This window comes from Helianthus annuus, chromosome 2 (assembly GCF_002127325.2).
Source record: "Helianthus annuus cultivar XRQ/B chromosome 2, HanXRQr2.0-SUNRISE, whole genome shotgun sequence".
In the NCBI taxonomy this organism is placed as follows: Eukaryota; Viridiplantae; Streptophyta; class Magnoliopsida; order Asterales; family Asteraceae; genus Helianthus; species Helianthus annuus.
In genome coordinates, this window is record NC_035434.2 from 144,970,304 (window position 1) to 144,991,760 (window position 21,457).

At 36.1% G+C, this 21,457-nt stretch overlaps 1 protein-coding gene across 1 annotated transcript; it reads right to left on the minus strand.

Moving 5' to 3' along the window:
* Positions 1-1,126: 1,126 nt before the first annotated feature.
* LOC110897540 (replication protein A 70 kDa DNA-binding subunit B-like) lies at positions 1,127-15,307 on the minus strand. Its single transcript, XM_035982485.1, has 15 exons — positions 15,258-15,307; positions 11,735-11,993; positions 8,300-8,400; positions 5,519-5,660; positions 5,161-5,230; positions 3,463-3,660; positions 3,276-3,375; positions 2,962-3,174; positions 2,725-2,857; positions 2,449-2,654; positions 2,240-2,360; positions 1,977-2,156; positions 1,823-1,891; positions 1,638-1,709; positions 1,127-1,531 (listed from the first exon to the last, which is right to left on the minus strand). Exons 1-15 carry the CDS (start codon positions 15,305-15,307, stop codon positions 1,292-1,294), a joined length of 2,154 nt encoding a protein of 717 aa, XP_035838378.1. The 3' UTR covers positions 1,127-1,291.
* Positions 15,308-21,457: the final 6,150 nt, after the last annotated feature.

Consider the following 21,457-nt stretch of genomic DNA (forward strand, 5'->3'; position numbering starts at 1 on the left):
CATAATCGGCACTTCTGTTAGTTGGTGATTGGTTAGAAGTAAGTGGGACATTTTTCAAACCTGCTTTATGAAAACAAATATTTAGTATTGTAATAATAGTGTACGGTTAATATTTGCATAAAATGAAAATTTTAAATTAAAAAATATGTGAGTAATGAAAATTAACTTTAAAATATAGCTTATTCATAAATAATTAATGGTAAACAGATAAATTACCTTTAGATTTTTTGTGGGAATTCCTTTTATCGATCTCTTCTTTTCGCATAAGTATTCTTTCTTTACAATCTAGAATGAATACAGCTATTTCAGCTATAATCAAATAGGTGAAAAGTAAATAAAGTAAATACATACCATTTGTAATGTTAGAAAGCGGACTTCGCATTTGAAAGTCTGAATAAATATAAAAAACTTTCATTAGTTTCAAATTATTGTTTTCTAACCAGGCAAAAATTAATATTGAATGGCATATATTAATGACAAATAGGAGAAGGTAATGAAAACATGACCTTTCCCTGTGGAAGTAAAATCACAACGTTTCGTTTTTTTAACTGCCATATGTAATTTCCTTTTTTGTCGCATAACCTTTGCTTCAAAAATTCCCTCGTTTTGATCTGTGGATAATATATGGTATAAGTAAGGAAATAAATATTTTACATAGACTCAAACATAAGCCATATTTAGAGAAGTATTTGAAAAATTAAAATTTTCACATGTTGAGTTTTAAAATTACATAATAAGATGTAGAATACTTTGACATTCAAGGATTTGAATGTTTAAAGGGTATAAACTTTTAAAAATGATGTTTTTTGATAAACTATGTAGTACAATCGCAATATAAAGATCAAAGTTAAGTTTAGAATAAAAATTAGTGTTTCTCATGTATTATATGTGAATGTCGATATTTACAAAAGATTTGAGGGTTTCCTGTAACTACTATCAACTGAAGATGATAATATATATTCTTAAAAAAGTTGTTGATAAAGGAGCAGAGTTTAAAAAGTGATCAACCTTATCTAGTTATATTTACATTACAATGACATAAAATATAATGTTGTCAAAAATAAAAAGAGAAATGTAACAAAACATTAATACATTAAAAACCAAAACATAATAGTTGCTTTGGAATATTGTCAAGAAGCATTCAGTACAACAAAAGGAAATTAAACTTCTTAAACATAAAAGCTGGAATGATCCAAAGCTTTTGAAGTAGTTCTTAAACGATAAACATAAGTTAAAACACATTAAAATAACATAGGAAAACAACACTTAGAACATAAAGACTGTAAAGTCTTCATTTTTCAATTTTTGGAATTAGGAGAGTTGGTTTCCCAGGTTTAACTGGTTTGGTGGTTGACATTTCTCCATTTTCATCAACATCATAACTCTCAACCAAGTTTTTCTTGAAAGCAGGTTTTTTGGTTTTCCTCTTAAAAATCGCAGGCTCACCAAATGGCTTACTTGCCATGGCAGTGTCATCCAAATTTTTGGCCAAAGGGGTGATGACATTATCATCCATGGACTCAGTAGCAACCTAAAAATGATATACAAAATTGGTGTCAAAAAAAACACTGAAAATTGGTCTTAATTATATAAATTATATTGTAAAAATTTTAAAGTATATAATTAATTTTACATACCTTCGATTTGACGTCCTCGTTTGATTTGGTACCAACAGTGACTCCCATAATAACATCAGTGGAGTTATCATCCTGCATTTTTTGTATAGTACAATTTTTATATCAAACAACTAAAATACTTCATAAACATATAATTGAAGATAAAGTATAATAATGAGTAATTTTAAAGAGTACACAATGCATACATTCAGGTTAACAGTATCTTCTGAATCCATATCAGTGAACCTGTTGTTCAAAGAAGCAGACTTTTCCACCTACAATGTTTTTCAGAAATTGAGTATGTCAAATATGTTTATATAGTAAATGAACCGGTAATTAAGTACTGAATCTTAATATTACCTCAATGTTGTTTGCTTTCTTCTCAAGCTCAAATATGATATCCTCATCATCAGTCAATTTAGAAACACCAAAAAACCAAAAGTTGTTTTCAATGTTGAACTCACTTATATCAATCTTAAATGCAAATTTTTTCCCCAAAAGAGCTTCAAACTCGTCAGGATACAGACCCTTATCACCACCCTGTAGTATATATACAAAAATATTATTGACATATTACATGGGACAAAAATAAGAATTTGCAAAATTAATAAATGCAAACTTACAGCAACGTGTTTCTCAATTAAGTTAGCTGCAGTTGTTTTTAGAATTCGGCAAGCATGTCTGTCAAACAATGTCAATGACACAGTTCCACTTGAATCTTGAACAGTCAATGGAATTTTAAGCCTAAATCACAAAGTGTCAAAATGTAAGGAATGAAATATAAACAGCTAAGAAAAACAATAACTTTCTAACAATTTAAATTTCTTTACACCTTTGAGTATATTGAATCACAGTGTCCTTGCAAGTTGCCGTTTTGCACTCATAAACCTCTTCTTCATCAACCAAGACACCAACCGTAGGTGTATCATTATTAACTTTTTGGAAAACCTTCTTGTTACAAGCTTTACAAGCAAAATAATACCATGGCAAATCTTCGGATATCATTTGAACAGTACCAACAACAACAACAGACTTGGCCTATAAAATAAGTAGTTTAGTTATAATGACAGAAATAATGTTAATATAAAAACATAGTCATGTACTTTACCTGATTGAGATTTACTTCAGCTATGTTGTTGAATTCAGATCTAACAACATACTCATCATACAATGATAAAAAAATTCCAGAAAGCCGAGAAGATTGACTCGAACATGACGAAGCAGCAGAGTTTGTAATAAGCCTGTTACAAATAATTAGATTACATTAATATTTCTGTAATTATAATAAATTACCGAAAAAATTGAATAAATGAATTCTGGGTTTTCATTAATTGAAATGATTAACCTGTTACGAAAAGAAGTCATTTCATCAACATCAGAATTGATGAAAAGCTTTGAAACATTGAAACAGCTGTTAACATAACCAAAACGACCAAAGTACTTCAGTGTAGCAAACTGCAGAATGACAACAATAACACCATGTTGTTCTCTGTTTTCCCAGTGCTCTAAAATCCGATCAGCATAAGAATCCCACAAAGACAGGTATATTGAATCCATCCTTCACAAAAAATATTCTAAAATCAGGCTTAAACTAAATGGGTAAAAATTATAAATTATGAATTTATAATCAATAGATTGAATACGAATAAAAATACATACTCTAGATCTTGAATGATGACATTGAGTTTCTTGGTGTCTTTACCCCTTGCTGTCTTAAACTTCTTAAGGTCTTTAACATCAGCAACAAAACCAATAACATCTAGAAAATGACAGTCGGGTTAAATGTGAAAACATATTACAGTATTTAAAAATTTAACTAAAAAACATGTATGAGGTTTTTAGTCACCTATAGATTTGTTTTCTGGAACAGTTTTGTCGATGATATCCTTAAAGGATGTGAATGAGAACCCATAGATGGGACCATTGAAATCCTTACATGGATACACATCGGTATCACAGTAGATTCCCAGCTTGTTTTTGTTGTCCACATACTTGTACTTGGACTCATTTAACCCAATAGTGGGTTTGACAATGAAATAGCAATCTGTTAGAAAATTTGAAAAATAAACATAAAAGAATTTAAAAAACAATAAAAAGTGAACATGTAAGGTACATGTAAAAAAGTTGGTATGTAAAACTTAAAATTTAAAAAATATTTAGAAACTAAAAATACTAAAGTTACAATTGAATGTTGTATTATTAACTTAAAATTAAAACCACCAAACAGTGTACAAATATATTATGCAGTTGCTTATTTATACAGGTTATAAGTTATTGCATATAACTAAGTTATAGGTACCTTTTAGTTCTACACTATGTGGATGTCACCAATTTATTTTTAATAAATTTAAGGATAAGGTAAATGTAAGTATACAAATATTATATGATGTTTATAATATAAGCATATAAGGTACTTCAATGAGAATGTGGTCAAAACTTGTGGTTGTTCCATTTGAAACTACTCATAACTTATTAGGGATAAGATGATAATACAATTGAATATACGTTATTGAATATACCTTAACTTATAACTACCATTTAGTTCTACACTATGTGGATGTAAATAATTTCTTTTAAATAAATTTAAGGATACGGAAAATGGAAGTATACAAATAATTTATGATGTATAAAATAGAAACATGTAAGGGACTTAAATGAGAATATGGTCAAAAGTTGACGTTTTAACATTTGGAACTACTCATAACTTTCTAGGGGTAACATGATATTACAAGTCCTAAATTAATGACATGTGACTAAAAGTAATTTAAAAAAAAACACATAAACAACCAACCTCCATAATCTGCCATGTATACAGATAAATACAAAAACTAAAATTTCATAACTACATTTATTTTAAACTAACACAGCTGTGAATAACTCTTTATGTAACAATTAAACATGCAAGTTTATGCATAACCAAACATTGTTAAAATATACATGGCAGTTGCTTATTTCAACGGTTATAAGTTATTGAATATACCGAAGCTATAACCCCCTTTTAGTTTTACAATATGTGGATGTAAAAAAAATTTTTTTATCATAACTAAGACAGCTGTAAATGAGAATATGGTCAAAAGTTGACGTTTTAACATTTGGAACTACTCATAATTTTCTAGGGGTAACATGATATTAGAAGTCCTAAATTAATGACATGTGACTAAAAATAATTTAAAAAAAACACATAAACAACCAACCTCCATAATCTGCCATGTATACACATAAATACAAAAACTAAAATTTCATAACTACATTTGTTTAAAACTAACACAGCTGTGAATAACTCTTTATGTAACAATTAAACATGCAACTTTATGCATAACCAAACATTGTTCAAATATACATGGCAGTTGCTTATTTCAACGGTTATAAGTTATTGAATATACCTAAGCTATAACCCCCTTTTAGTTTTACAATATGTGGATGTAAAAAATAACATTTTATTATAACTAAGGCAGCTGTAAATAAGTTAATATGAAACAGTTAAACAGGCAAGTTGTTGCATTAAATATAAGTTTAACAACTTTAAAAGGTTTTAATAATATACCTGATTCATTCAAAAGTTGTTCAAATCTCGGAAACCATCTTCGGAGAACATTGGCTTGCATGGTGGTTCCCTGTCAAATAAAACATGAAAAGTAAAAATAATAAGGATAATAAGCACAAAAAATATAAATACTTTACGGAGATTACAGAGAAAAGAGACAGGAAACTTCATTTTGACATGTTACAGTGAGATGTTCATAAGCAGAAGGATAACACTTTAAATTAAACGGATAAGTAATTAGATAACCAAAACTTTAACAAACTGACTGGATGCAAAGGTTATAAGTTTGTTTGAGATGTAAAATATTTCAATTTGTTCGTTATTTCAAAAACCTCTTCTTGATATGAGAAATATATACCTTTTCATCAACAACGATCATTTCGATTGAGTAAAACTGCTCTGGATTGTTATACATGGGTTGCTTCCATAAACGGAGTACACGAACCTTCACAGTGTAATCACGGCGAGCCAAATCCAAATCCTTCAAATAGGTGATGTTACTGTATCAAAGAAATATGCGTTAATATTACTATGTATAAAATAGGATATGAAACAGTAAATGGATAAAAATTCAATTCCCTACCCGTGCTCCATTAGTTCACTAAGTTGCTTCACAGATCAAATGGAAGAAGGAGAGTTCTAGTTGGTGAAAAAGGAGGAAGGGGGAGTGGATATAAATAATGAGGGATGGAAGAAAAAAACAAAACTATATAAGGTATATGAAAGTAAACAGATTCAGTTTTCTTTCTTGGATAGGTAGTAGAATAACTAAAAGGTGAAACAATTTGAAATGGTTTATTTGTCCTTATAGTTGACCGAGAAAAAAGTTAAACCTTACATAACCTGCAAATTTCAAACCATGAACCGTTGAAAGTCCATTTTTTAAAGGAACAAAGAATTCAGTCCCATTTTAGGCTTTCAGTTTTGTTTGTATTATTCTGTTTTTATAACTGTTGTCTTTTCAGGGCCTTAATAGGCTGTATGAATATCAATTGGGTATGTAGAGTTTTTTAAGTTAATACTTGTTCTTAAAAGTATTTAAATACATATGTATATCAAATATCCTTTACTATTGTTAAGGACTACTGTTGTAAAGGTTTAAATTATTGATCTTTGTAAAAAAAAAAAAACAGGTTTCCGGTCTTTAAAATGTTTATAAAAGTATGGTTATGAGTAGAAATCAAAGTGTCTTTGTGAAACGTCCTTGAAAATTTTGATTTACTTTCAAAAAAATGAAATAATGTTAGTATATTTTTCAAACAAAAGGGCTTGACCGTTAATAAACTGAATGGTGAAAAGTGGAAAGTTTGTCTTTGTATTTTTGTGCTTTTCCTGGTTTTTTAAAGATAGTAATCTGAAAAGTAAAGGAGGTGAACAGTATTTTTAGGGAAGAGTTTGATTACCTTGTTGATACAAAGACAAACTTGTATACTTTAGGAATTATTAGAAGTGTAAAGTGTAAAAAGTTATAAAATAGGTTAAAAGAAATACCAAAATTGATTCAGATCTGTTTGGAATATTTTGTTTTCAAATACAGAATCGTGACATAATGGTTTACCAAGATCAAAATCATATGAACCAAGATTTAGTTTAAATTTTAAAATCATTGATCCTAAACATATTAGTAATCAATTTGTGAGTACATATACAACGATAAGATAAAATGAGACTTGAAAAATTATATACCTTTGTAAAAAAGAAACACGTTTCCGGTCTTTAAAATGTTTACAAAAGTATGGTTATGAGTAGAAATCAAAGTGACTTGGCCTAACGTCCTTGAAAATTTTTATTTACTTTCAAAAAAGGAAATAATGTTAGTATATTATTCAAACAGAAGGGCTTGACCATTAATAAACTGAATGGTGAAAAGTGGAACAAAGATTATGGGTAAGGTCAACTAAAAGGAAAAGGTATTTCTGAAAGTCAAAATGAAAGGTTTATGAAAATAGGAAAAGTTTGTCTTTATATTTTTGTGCTTTTCCTGGTTTTTTAAAGATAGTAATCTGAAAAGTAAAGGAGGTGAACAGTATTTTTATGGAAGAGTTAGATTACCTTGTTGATACAAAGACAAAATTGTATACTATAGGAATTCTTAGAAGTGTAAAGTGTAAAAAGTTATAAAATAGGTTAAAAGAAATACCAAAATTGATTCAGATCTGTTTGGAATATTTTGTTTTCAAATACAGAATCGTGACATAATGGTTTACCAAGATGAAAATCATATGAACAAAGATTTAGTTTAAATTTTACAAATCGTTCATCCTAAACATGTTACTAATCAATTTGTGAGTAAATTTACAACGATAAGATAATATATACCTTTGGACCATTTCAAACTCAGCTGACTGAGATTTTGGATTCAGGTATGCATCCATCCAATGCTGAAAACTGATGATTCCATAGAAACTTATTTGTATCACCTACAACAAAAAAAATTGCTACAAATCTAAACTCTATTATGAATCTGATATGAACTGAAAAAAAAAAACATATTATCCCTTTTTAAAAACTAAAACTAATATCATGGTAAAAAAACATGTTGGCCTAGCTTTTTTAACAAAGCTTATAGCTTTTTTTAGCTTTTTTTACAAAATAAGCTTAACTTGGTGTTTGGTTTAGCTTTTTAAGCTTATGCTTATTAGCTTATATAAGCTAATTTATAGAAGCTAAGTTGAAGATGGTTTTTTAGCTTATTTGAAGAAACTTCTTGTTGTAAGGGCTAATGATATAAAATAAGCTATAAGTTAATCCAAGCACTTAAAAAGAGCTTATCAAATGATAGTTAATAAGCTATAAGCTAGTTTAAAATATAAGCATAAGCAAAAAAATAAAAGCTAGGACAAACACCCCATTAACACAATATTTGATTATCAAATATGAAAACATATTCAGATTCTAAATAATTGGTTTTCAGATCTGTTATAAAATAGGTTAAAAGAAATACCAAAATTGATTCAGATCTGTTTGGAATATTTTGTTTTCAAATACAGAATCGTGACATAATGGTTTACCAAGATCAAAATCATATGAACCAAGATTTAGTTTAAATTTTAAAATCGTTCATCCTAAACATGTTAGTAATCAATTTGTGAGTACATTTACAACAATAAGATAAAATGAGACTTAAAAACTTATATACCTTTGGACCATTTCAAACTCAGCTGACTGAGATTTTGGATTCAGGTATGCATCCATCCAATGCTGAAAACTGATGATTCCATAGAAACTTATTTGTATCACCTACAACAAAAAAAAATTGCTGAAAATCAAAACTCTATTATGAATCTGATATGAACTGAAAAAAAAAACATGTTATCCCTTTTTAAAAACTAAAACTAATATCATGCTAAAAAATAGAGGGGACATTATTTCTTGCAAACATCCAGAACACAAATTGGACATTTAACACAATATTTGATTATCAAATATGAAATCATATTCAGATTCTAAATAATTGGTTTTCCAAATCCATAACGCTAAAAAAACCCCAATGTTATTGAAATTAGTTCAACATTAGAAATCTTAATTCGACTTATCTGATTATGGATTTCCAAGAATCGTGCAAAGAAATGTCAATCACATGAAGCCGACCAAGTTGTTTGACTTCGAATCTTAGAATAAACCCTAATATGTTCAACAAAAAACAAAATGTTAGAATAACAAAATGGAATCACAACTCATAAAACTGCTATGAAAGAGAAGAACGATGAAAAAAGATGAAGAAACCCTAACCTGTAATACACGTGGTTCAGATCTACAATAATCACTAACAAAATCAAGTCAACAAACGCCTAGAATCAAGAACAGTGATCAGAAACATGACGAAAACATAACCTATTAAACGCGCTGTTTAAATCTTCATAAAAGTTTAAAAAAAAACAAAAGATTTTTTAGGGAGAATCAAACCTGAGACAGAAAAGGATGCAAATTTGTGAAAATTAAAACTTCCGCCGATACAAATAGCTTGAACAAACCGTAATATGATCAACGGGTGGTTCAGATCTACAATAATAAGTAACAAAAACAGGTTCAAAACCACCGACAATGAAGAACAATTAACAAAAAATGAGGAATCCCATACATGTTAATCGCGTGGTTAAGATCTTCAACCATGGATGAATGATGGACATGAACAATGGAAGAATAAACCCTAATATGAAATACGGGGGGTTCAGATCTAGAATAATCAGTAACAAAATCAACTCAAGAAACTGCTAAAGTCAAGAACAATGAACAAAAATAGAATAAAACCATACCTGTTAATAGCGTGGTTAAGATCCGGAACCATGGATGAGTGATGGAGAAGAAGAATGGTTGAGCAAGTGCAGAGGAGAGAAGAAGGAATCGTAGCGGCTGTGGGGAAGTTTTAGGGTTTGTTCAAAAGTGAAACAAAAAACCCGGTTCGGCAAACGTGTAGACGTGAACCCCTTCTTTGTTGAACACGGTAGTAAAGTGAAGGAGGGGTTGACATGTGTTTAGGGGGAATGTGGGGGTGCCAAGTGGCAGAACCTAGTTCTTTTATTAGAGATAGAGATTTATAACACCCTTTTGGCCAGTCTACTTTTCTATCTTTTTGCTTTTTACCACAACGGTTTCTTGCTTTTTACTTTCTCCACACAACCATCATTTCTCAATTTCTTATTTTAACTTCTATCAAACTGTTTTCAACATCACCATCCCACCATATATATATTCTTACATTTGAAGAGAATCAAAGAACCCCAAGAAAATTAATAAATCAAGTTTATACACATTCACATTCGCAAACAAACAAATTTCTAACCATTGTCATCCATGATAATCCTTCACTGTATTTCCCTTTATAATTAATTTACACCTATTTTATTTTACGTCACAATAGTTCGTATTTATCCTACCAGTTTAAATGAGTAATAACCTAGGTAAGAGTGTAAGACATATCAGGGTTAAAAATGAATAGAGATTACAAGTGAATCGTAGAGTTGTCTAATCTTAGTATATAATTTTTCCTAATCCATCATGTAACTTAAACATCAATACATATTATTGGAAATGTTGCCAGTGTTTGTTTTTATGGTTTTTCATCTATGTAATACACGACTTTATTTTTGGGTTACATCAGACGAGTTTCATGAAATGGAACCGTTGTAGATAAAAAAAATTGTATCGTGACCAACATGTAAACAACATCGAGTACCGGCACTATAACAAGTCAACATTCAAGCTAACAAAAGAAAAAGAATCAATTACATTTAATCAAATGGCTATGAGATGTACAAGTATGGTAGTCGTTTTTATCTTTACCGGTTGTTATACCTGAGTGTCGCTATTGTTACGAACCAAATTGATACCAATCAAACGTCCGCCGCAAAGCGCGGAAATCCCACTAGTTTTCTATTAGAAAAACACTAGATGATATATTTTCTATACCTATATTCAATAAAATAAGTATTTATGTAATCACATTCAATAAAATAATTATTTATATGTTTTGATGAAATGGACAAAAAGGGAAATCATTCCAATCCACACCAGAAACTTCCACCCCTGGCCCAAATTTTGGGTCAAGTCGGTAGTACATTCTTTTGAGTCTTTTGACACCTCTACACCATGTGTCGGTAAAACCATATGGTGATTTATAATAATGTTATATAAAAATTGACGATATTTATATAGATCTTTACAGAAATAGGCATTGCTTGGGTGAAGTGTATAACTTGAATGTCATATTATTTTATTCAACGCTTATATAGGATTCTTTTTATAAGATGGGAAGAATAATTAATTAATCTAAGTGCGCATATAATTGATGGTGTATGAATTTGTATAGAGATCTATTATTTATATAGTTAGTTGTACAGTCTTGAAAGACTATATGCTTTGGTATCGTTTAGTCATAGAAAGAAAATGTTATGGTCCTGAGTCGAAGTATGAATGGCCCGCTATTCGATGATCATCAATATGTGCAACTCATCTTTTAATGAGATGATGGTACGTAAAGTCCGACCATCACCACACATATGAGTAGTTGATTTAGACATACAATTCAAATTCAACCACGAGCAGTGATTGATCTTGTGATTCAAAATACCTCCCATGTTATTTCGGTGACTTCCATGGTTGGATCACCTCATCACAAACCAACCTCTATACTATTGCTTTTCAAATATGTGTGTAAATGTGTATGTTTTGTCAAAATTTCATGCCCTCAAATCAAATGTTTGTTTTAAGAGACGCGACTTAAGTTCGAGTATTCGAGGATGTTCAAGGGGATCTTCCTTGCATATGCCCTCAAATCAAAATGGTCGATATACAACTTACACTCGCGTATGTATATTATTTTTTTTATCAGCAAAAGGTCTTTGAATAGCAAAGGGTCCTTGAATGACATTTGGGCTTTGACTTAGCTTTTTAAAACAACTTATAACTTTTTTGAAAAGTTAATAAGTCACAATGTAGTGATTTAGGGGGTATTTGTTTTTTCAGAAAACCTCTTCTGGCCTCTTATGTCTGCGCCACGCAGACCACACGCAAACATTTAGATCTGCAGATCGTTTATTTTTTAGAAGACATTTAATAAAAAATGTCTTCAAACCTCTACGCGTCCTCTTCCCCACGCAGACATGGTCAAATGTCTTCCCACCTCTTCTAACCTCTTCTCAAACCCTAGCATCTTCCTCCTCCCAGTCGACACCTCCACCTCCTCCACCACCACCACATCTCCGGCACCTCCCTCACGTCCGGTTGACCCGACGCCACCTCCCCCACCTCCGATTGAGCCGCCTTCACCGCCGACAACCACCTGCTGCCTCGTCAGCCCCACACAACAACCACAGCGACGTCGACCTCCGCAACTGTAAAAAACACGTACCTGGATGTCGACAAGGAATAGCACGAAAAACGAGGTGACTCGAGACAAGTCGGAATCTGAGCAGCGGCGGGTGGTAGGTGACGAGTCTCTGGTGTAGATTGGCGAAGGTGATAAGTGGTGTTTGGTGTGGCGGAGATGGTGGCTGGTATGGGACGAGGTGGTGGTTGTATTGATGGTGAAATGATGAAATGGTGGAAAGTGGTGGTGTTAAGTGAGATGTGAGAACAGGCCCCATTTTGGGGGTTTTATTTTTTAGATCTGCAGGGGTCCTTGTATACCATAAGACTTAAAAAACAAATAATCTTCTTCCCGCAGACTGCAGAGGTTTGGTTCCTCTATTCTGCTACAGATGTATGCGGTCCGCATACTGCAGACGTTTTACCTCTGAAAAAACAAACAACACCATATTGACTTTTCCCCTCCCAAAATAGTTTCACCCAAACACTTTTTAACTTTTCAAAAAGTTAACAAACTAATAAGTCACTAAAATAAGCAATCCCAAACACCCCCTTGGTGATGTTTTGCAATTGTAAAGTTGATATGGATTATTGCTTAAATCCATGCAACTTTTGGCTTAAGTCGGTATTGATGAAAACGTAATCTGATATGCTATAAAAGCTAATACATGACCGTGAAGTCGAGTGCCTATAAACGTGATTTTTTACATGGATAGAGCATAGGGGGTTATCCCGTTTTCCCCATTTTTTACATGGTTAGAGCATAGTAAAAGCTAATAAATGACCGTGTGTGTGGGTGAGTTAGGTGTCTTTCAGTGAATAATCACCGATCGGTGATTGCAAAAGAGAACCCTGAGACCAGGGAAATGGTATTTCCCGTCGGGGCCGTTTGGTGTCTGTTTGCCACTCAGCGTGCTCTTATAAGGCTATAGGGTGTGGGCGTAATGGTTGAGACATGATTTGCCACCTAGGAACATGAACGGAATGCTACACCACCCTCTTGATTGATCCACCTGGTTTGCATGGATTAAACCATGGTAAAAGATAATATTGGAATGGAAACTATCATGCCTATAATTTCTCCTTTCTTTATATATAGTCAAATGTTGTTAATATGTTTCCTATTTTTATTATATTGTAAATTAATATAAATGGAATGCAATCCTCTCTAAATATTCAAGAGAGAGTTCACATATCACATGGTATCAGCCAGACTAGGTCCTCTCCTTCCTTAATCCTTCCTAAAATCAATCTTCTTCTTCTATCCCTTTTCCTGCCATGTCGCAACCTGATTCTTCCTCCTCTACCACTCCCGAAAACTCCCTCCCTATGGCTACTATGTTACATATGATCAATATTAAACTATCCTCTACCAATTATCTTCCCTGGGTTTACCAAATCACTCCTCTCCTCGCCAACTAAAAACTCCTCGGATATGTAGACGACTCCATCCCTGCTCCTCCTAAAACCACCATCGTTAACTCCAAGGAACAAGTGAATCCTGCCTTCACCACTTGGTTCCTTACTGATCAACAAGCCATTCTCATCCTTAACGCCTCTCTTACGGAAGAATTTGTGGCCGAAATCCTTGGCCTAAGCACTTCTCATCAGATCTGGAAAGCCTTACAAGCCGCCTATAGCAATACCTCGTTGGAACGCATGCACCTTTTGCGTGACAACCTTCGACAATTAACCAAGGGATCGTCTACTGTGGCCGAGTTTGGTCGTAAATTCAAAGTAATTTGCGATCAACTTTCGGCTATTAGGCATCCGGTAAGCGACAAGGATAAAACCCATTGGTTTCTCTGTGGTCTCGGTCCCACGTTTGAAAGTTGGTCCACCGCTATTCGCACCGCTCGTGACCCTCTTTGTTTCCGTGACCTTCTCACCAAGGCGGAGAGTTAAGAACAATTCTTGCGCAACCTTCATCCGCCTACTCCGGCCCCCGTCGCCTTCGTTTCTCACCAAGCCAGGTCAAATGGCTCTTCCAACAGCCGACCCAGATCTGGCTCCTCCAATTCCGGGTCATTTTCTCGAAATCAGTCTCACCCACATACTCCAAAAAACCCGCGTAGGCCTCCTCACTGTCAACTATGTCGCACGAATAGCCATTACGCAAATAAGTGTCCCAAACTCTCCTCTTTCGTTAAAATCATTTCCATTTTCAACAAATCATTTTCTTTTTCTTTAGACAAAGATAAATTAAAATAAATAAATGGCTAGTGGTTTGGGTTATGACCACACCTTTAGGGTAGTGGTTTTGGATGATGGATTAGAGGTGGGTTATATGGCACTAACATGGAGGGTCATGAGTGTCATGACCACACCCTATAGCCTAAAGGTATATCATACCTAGAAAAATATGTTTTTCTCAACTTCTATTAATTAATTATACATATATTAAAAAGAAAACATAATGAAGAGTAGAGGGCTACTTTTGTAATTTTTTGGTAGTAAAACCATAAAATGTATGAGAAGTTGATTATCTATCATGTTATCTTAGAATATTCGGAGTTCAATGATCCGAATTTTCGTAAGGATTAGCTTCCTGGGAATTGAAGAGGGCAAAACATTGTGTGTATTCTTAAGTGCAAAGAGGGGTAACATTTTCGTACATTATAAGGCACCAATTCTTAAATTCAGATCTCAATTTTAACAAAGTCGTGAAAACAAATTCATGGCTAGCCACTGATATTAAGCTTGAGTTATCTAGAAGGATAATCTTCAGATTTCAATTATAACGATTTTTTTTTTGTTTTTTTTTTAGTGAATAAGGGATATGCTATAACCAGAAAACTTGTTAAGGTCAAACCAATAAGGGTTCACCAGAATGTACTGTTCCGTCAGAGATTCCGACCAAACGCTTCTCACCGGAAAATATACAACCCAAATTTTTTAACTTTCAAACTCACTAAAAAGCAGATTTTCACTAATCTTACACGATTTTGACAAGATTTCAACCAAAATTATCACAGAACCCAGCCATTTTAGCAAGTTTTTAAACCATATTAACATCAAAAGAGCGGCGGCAGCTTCTAAGGAACGAACGGAGGAATTGCAAAACAAAATCAGAACTGAGAACGCCGTTGCGAGTAGGGATAAAGTTCGTCTGGTAACCACAGTATGTGTAGTAGTGGTTGGAAGACGATGAGGGTTGTTGTAACAGAAGGTTACGGCGTGGGGACCACGGAGAGTTGAGGTGGACGCGCCGTAGCTTAGCATTTTCTCCTCTTCGATTTCTCATATTGAGGGTTGGTGGGTTTTCATCGACATCGTTACTCCGATCTCACCTCATCGACATTGATCCTCTCCGGTAACTACACATTCCCTTCATCTCCATTTTTATGAATGACAAGTTGACCCACCAGGTGTTCGATCAAATGCCTCAATGAAGATAAGGTTTTAAAAAAACTTGTTTTTAGCAATCTTGTGGAGTGGGTATTGGTTAAGGCGATTTGATCTTGTAATTTAGATTCAATTGTGTTAATCTTTAACTACATGGCATGGGGTAAGAGGCTAGGAGGGACACCATTTAGAGGGTGGGCAACCAGCGGTTGCTGCCCTCCTTCATCTTCTATAGAATTTTACCGGTTTTCTACCCCCCACAACTCATCTCGAGTTTGGTGTATCGTTAGTTAACATACGATAACATACGCGCATGGCTCCTACAGGGGGGGGTCGGAACGTTAAGTCAGGCGGCCATATGCAGGGCTCTGCCAGTGGTTTAAAGACCTGTCCTTTCAAATTTTTCCACGAATGTAAAGATGGTAAACCGGGCTCTGTGGGTTTTTTCCGCCTATTTGAACACATGCAAAGCACCCACCTCAAGACAGAAAACCGAAGGCTGTCTTTGAAGGAGGCTATTTCAAAGGACCTGGACCTTTTTATGGATGTTGCAGAAGTTCTTAGGGCAGGGGATAAATGGTTATGTGGTAAGTGCATGGTGATGCACGCACTCAGTAGGGGATGCAAGCATGATAATGAGGTCGTGTCGTTTGCCATGATCTCGGGGGGTGTTGAAGATTTCATTGTTGGGATCGGGAAACCATGCCAAGTGGTGGTTGACACAAACCCACCTCACCCAGCAAGGCTTGGGAGTGATGTTAACCTCCTCGAGCGTGTTTTCTCCCTCCCTATTCAGACTGTTAAAAGCATTCCCCCTAGTTGTCGGCTATTGTTTGCTCAGGTCCTAACAGGTGCTTTGCGCAAAGTGGTAGCGTCACCAAGATCGGTCAACAATTGGGTCCAATTGCTTCTACTACCGCGTTGCACCTTGTGGGTGGTTAGACCATCCTCCAGACAAGAGCGGAGATCAGGGAATAGGAAATCTCTACAGTGTAGTAACATCTTGCACGCGCTTACAGTGTGGAAAGATGGGTCTGGGTTTGATGATTTGGTCGCTTCCCTATTGGATAGCGTGGGGGAGACGGGGGCCCCTAGGGGAGAATGCAGGAAAGAGGAAGAAAAAGAAAGGGGCCCTAATATTAAGCAATGTCTTCGGAAAGCCAGGGATGGACATTTCACAGCTGCGCTTAAGGTCCTATGCTCTAGTGGAGTTGCCCCTCTAGGTGATTCGACCTTGAAATCTCTTACTGATAAACACCCAGTGGTGTCGCCCCCGTCATTGCCTTCCAACCCTTTGGCCCAACCCACTCTTGTTGTTGATGGGGATTGTGTGCTCAAATGTATTCGATCATTTCCTAAAGGGACCTCATGCGGTAGAGACGGGATGCGGGCCCAACACCTGTTAGATGCTATTGGTGGCGAGGGCTCGGTGACTTCCTCAGGTTTGCTTATGAGCATTACTGAAGTTGTTAACTTATGGCTTGGGGGGTCCTGCCCTATGGTGCTTGCTGAGTTTGTTGCCTCGGCCCCCCTCACCCCCTTATTGAAACCTGATAAAGGAATTCGGCCTATTGTTGTGGGGGGTATTTGGCGAAGGTTGGTTTCCAAGGTGGCGATGAAGAAGGTCGGGAAAGAAATGACCCAATACTTAGGTGACTATCAGTTTGGGGTGGGGATGCCAAATGGGTCAGAGGCGGTACTTCACAGTGCAAACAGGTTTCTCAACTCGTTTCATGCAGATGGTTCCTTAGCCTTGCTTACTGTGGATTTCTCCAATGCTTTTAACACGGTCGACCGCACAGCCTTTCTCCAAGAGGTTCATCAGCGTTGCCCGTCAATCTATCGGTGGGTCCAATTTCTTTACGCTCAGCCTGCTAGGTTGTATGTTGGTAACGAGTGTATTGGGGCTACTACCGGAGTTCAACAAGGAGACCCTTTGGGGCCCCTTCTCTTTGCCCTCGCCTTACACCCCCTTATTCTCCGAGTTCAGAACCGCTGTAAACTCCCGTTTCATGCTTGGTACTTGGATGATGGGACGACTATCGGAAACGCCTCTGAGGTTGCTAAGGCCTTAGACATCATCAATGAGGAGGGGCCATCTCTAGGGCTTTATCTCAATATTAAGAAAACAGAGGTTTATTGGCCGACATGCGATGGCCAGAAAGATCAGGACGGGCTTTTCCCGAGAGGGATCGGTAGACCAGAGAAGGGGGTTAAGCTCCTTGGTGGAGCTGTTAGTCGGGATCCTAGCTTTATTGGAGAGTTGGCAGGGCGGCGGGCCTCGGGGGTGGTTGACCTTATGAAACTCTTACCCTGCCTGAGGGATCCCCAATGTGAACTCCTTCTGCTAAGGTCGTGCATGGGTGTTGCTAAGTTGCTTTTTGGGCTGCGGACTTGTCAACCCCATTTGATGGAGGATGCGGTATCTCGGTCCGATGATGGCCTTAGAAAGGCTATAGAAGACATAGTAGTGGGTGGCGCCCCCTTCTTTGGTGACCTCCAGTGGCGTCTAGCATCTTTGCCAATGCGTCTAGGTGGTTTGGGCCTCTTCTCAGCCCGAGATGTTGGGGCTTATGCCTTTGTGGCGTCTAGAGCTCAGTCTTGGGAACTACAGGATCATATCCTTCGAAATGGTGGGGTTGTCGGGCTTGACCCAGACTATCAACAAGCGCTTGAACGCTTAAATGTCTCTCTCCCAGACTTGGATATTGGCGGTTTCTCTAACAAGGACACCACCCCTCGAAGCCACAAAAAACTTTGACGAATGCACTTTTTAGCAAAATCGCTCAAAGCCTGGGAGAAGCTTTTGATTTGTCACCCCGCCAGAAGGCGGTGTTTGAGTGTCTGAAGGGTCCCCGTGCTCAGGAATTTTTGACCGTTGTCCCGATTGAGGGGTTAGGACAATGCATGTCGGCAGTAGAATACAGAACCATTCTCAAATACCGGCTAATGATCCCTATGTATCCAGAAGATGAAACCTGCCCGATATGTCGTAAAGCTTGTATGGATAAATATGGGGAGCACGCAGTTCACTGTAAAGAGCTCCCTGGGTTTAAATATCGGCATGACTGGGTGCGAGATGTTTTGGGGGACATCTTAAGAAGAGGTGGGATTTCTGCTAAGAAAGAGGCCCCTGTGAATTTCCTCACGGACCCTATGGAAGGGAGATCTACTCTGCGACCAGCGGATCTGCTCGTCTTTGGCTGGGCTGGGGGGAAACATGCTTGTGTAGACCTCACGGAGGTTTCCCCTTTGGTTGGTTTAAGGGAAAACGGGTTTGTATCTGGACTAGCAGCAAGAAAGGCAGAATCAAAGAAAGTGGATAAGCACGCTAAAGCTTGCGCAGAGAACCAACATGTCTTTATCCCTTTTGCCTTTGATACTTTTGGCTCCCTAGCGCCAGAAGCCATCAACTTCTTGACGAGGGTTCAACGGGTTATCCACTGATGCGTGTTAGTGTATATATGTTTTTAGATGTTTATTTAAGCCCTTTTTACACTTTTAGCCAAGTTTTAAATTTATAAAACACGATATTTACTAACACTAAGCACACATATGGGCAAGTGCACCCATCGTGGACGTAGTATAGTGTTGGTAAGATACCGAGGTCGTCCAAGGACACAAGAGCTTTTAATACCGGTTTATCCTCAACGTCTAATCAAATCAAAAAGTTAGAAAAAATGTTTTAAACTAAGAAAAATAAAAACTAACTAAATGCTGAAAAAGAAAATAAAATAAAAACAGATAGACAAGATGAATCACTTGGATCCGACTCGTGTATTAGTATAACCTTTGATTATTTTCGCACTTTTGCACTTGTTTAAGAGATTATCTTAGTTATTGTAGTAGGCCCCTCTTTTGAAGGCGACGTTACCCTCAACCCAGTAGTTTGAGTCAGCAAGGATACAATCCTAAAGGGTCGGATTATTGAAAGATAATGAATTAAGTTATTAATGCAAATTATGGTAGGCCCCGCTTTCGGCGGTGACGTTACCCTCGGCTAAGTAGTCTGAGTCAGCAGGGATACAGTCCTAAATAGCCGGGTTATAGTATTAATAGTAGTTAGCTTATGAGGGGGTCAAAGAGTTTGGATCCCCGCCATCCAATACCTATGGGCATTGAAGGAGATCCTACTAAATTTGACCCAGGTCCCAAGCAGGACCTCTAAACGCTGAACAAGGGCAAGACCTTTACCAAACCGTTCCCTTAACCCCCGACCAGGTAGTCAACATACCTCCATATAGACCGTGGAGATATGAATGGTGAAAATCTTTTATTTTATATAGACAGTAAAATAATGCCAAGACACCACGGACAAACGATAAGGAAAGATCACCTTCAACATAAGTAACTAGTTATTAAAGTCATTAATACAAAACCAAATAAAAAGTGCAAAAGATTAAAAATAAAAAGTATTATACTAAACACTTGTCTTCACCAAGTGATGTAAGAGACTTAGGCAAACATGGCCTTGATTGTCAAGAACTCTTACGATCAATCTTGGATCCCGAGACGACTCACACACTCTATGATGGACAATGGATGATGGTGGTGGATGATGGTGTTATGGTGGTGATGGGTGGTGGATGAAGTGTGAGAGAGGTGGTGTGCCAAGGGATGAGAGAGAATGAAACCAAGCTCCTCTATTTATAGGCTGAACAGAACGCTGGACACGGCCCCGTGTCCGCTGGACACGGCCCCGTGCCCGTCTGACATTCTCTCTCTTCATTAATTGTAATTGCGAATTACAATTAATGCGCCTGCTGTACTTTCAACACGCCCCCGTGTCCGCTGGGCACGGCCCCGTGGTGAGCAATGGAAGCTTCTACTGGTTTGTCTTTTCTGCTGCTTCCTGGGCACGCCCCCGTGTTCACCGGACACGGGGCGTGTTCAGACTTCTGTTCTCTTCTCTTTGTCTTGGGAGGTGCCGTTGAGGGTCCGGGCAGTTTACTTTTGTTCCTTTTCTTGTATTTATGATAGAATTAGTGGTCTTTTTGCTTCTTTTGTGATTTTGAGCTCATTTCATCCTGAAAATACAAAAGGAAGACAAAAACACTCTTTTTCCAACATTAGTACTTAAAAAGGGTTAGTTTTATGCCTTAATTGATGTGTTTTATATGTTGCATTTTACACACATCAAATACCCCCACACTTGAACTTTTGCTTGTCCTCAAGCAAAACTCTTTTAATGTGGCTTACACTCCCAAATGGAATAGGTAGAAGAGAAGTTTTTTTTTAACTTGTCCTAGAGTGTCGGGAATCCAAGGTTTGTATAGGTTCTATTTTTATTTTATTTACAATCTTATTCGTCGTGGCTTATTTTGAACTTTTCATAAGATAAACTACTTATTTGGGCATAGCATGCCTTATTAAAATTCCATTTATATACAAGTTCACATACCTCACGGGAGATCACTCAATCACTCGGCCGAAGGTGTATATTTAAGTGAATCGCTCGAGAGCGGCACGGATTTACATTCTCCATATGCTTGCCAAGCGATCAATCCTCCTCCTTTTTAACTTTTTACCTTTGTAAATATCAAGAGGTCTTTTGGGGTGAGGGCTTGGGTTTAAAGGTGGGTGGTTGGTTAGTGGTTAGTAAAAAGGGCGAAAATCGTAACAAGTGTCGGTTTTCGTGAAATACCTTATTTTTGGTGACATTTATTTTTGAAGTATTTCTCCAAACAAGCTTTTTGTAGCTTATGTTTGTTTTTGACTTCATTCATCATTTTTTTTTTTTTCGTCACGTAAAGGGTATGTTTATGAAAAACCGAGTTTGTTACTAAAATAAAGGTGAAAAAATGAAAAAGGTTTTTTGTGGGTAAAAAAAAATTGTTTTGGGGGTAATGAAATGAAAGGTTTAGGCTCAAAGGGGTTTTCTAGGGGGATTTTGGGTAGGTAAAAAAAAAAATAAATAATGGTTTTGAAAGAAAAATAGTTAGTCCTAATGCCTCCATCATTTACTTACTTGGGTTTAAGTTGGTAAGGACCGGGAATGTATCGTCGTGGCAAGTTCTAGATTTGTAAAGACCGAGCGGCTATTCACACAAGAAACGAAAAATGAGCATTTAATCTAAATATGTGTATTTTTATGCTCAATAAAGGCTCAAAACTCACTTTTTGTGGGAATGGGTTTTTAATGTGA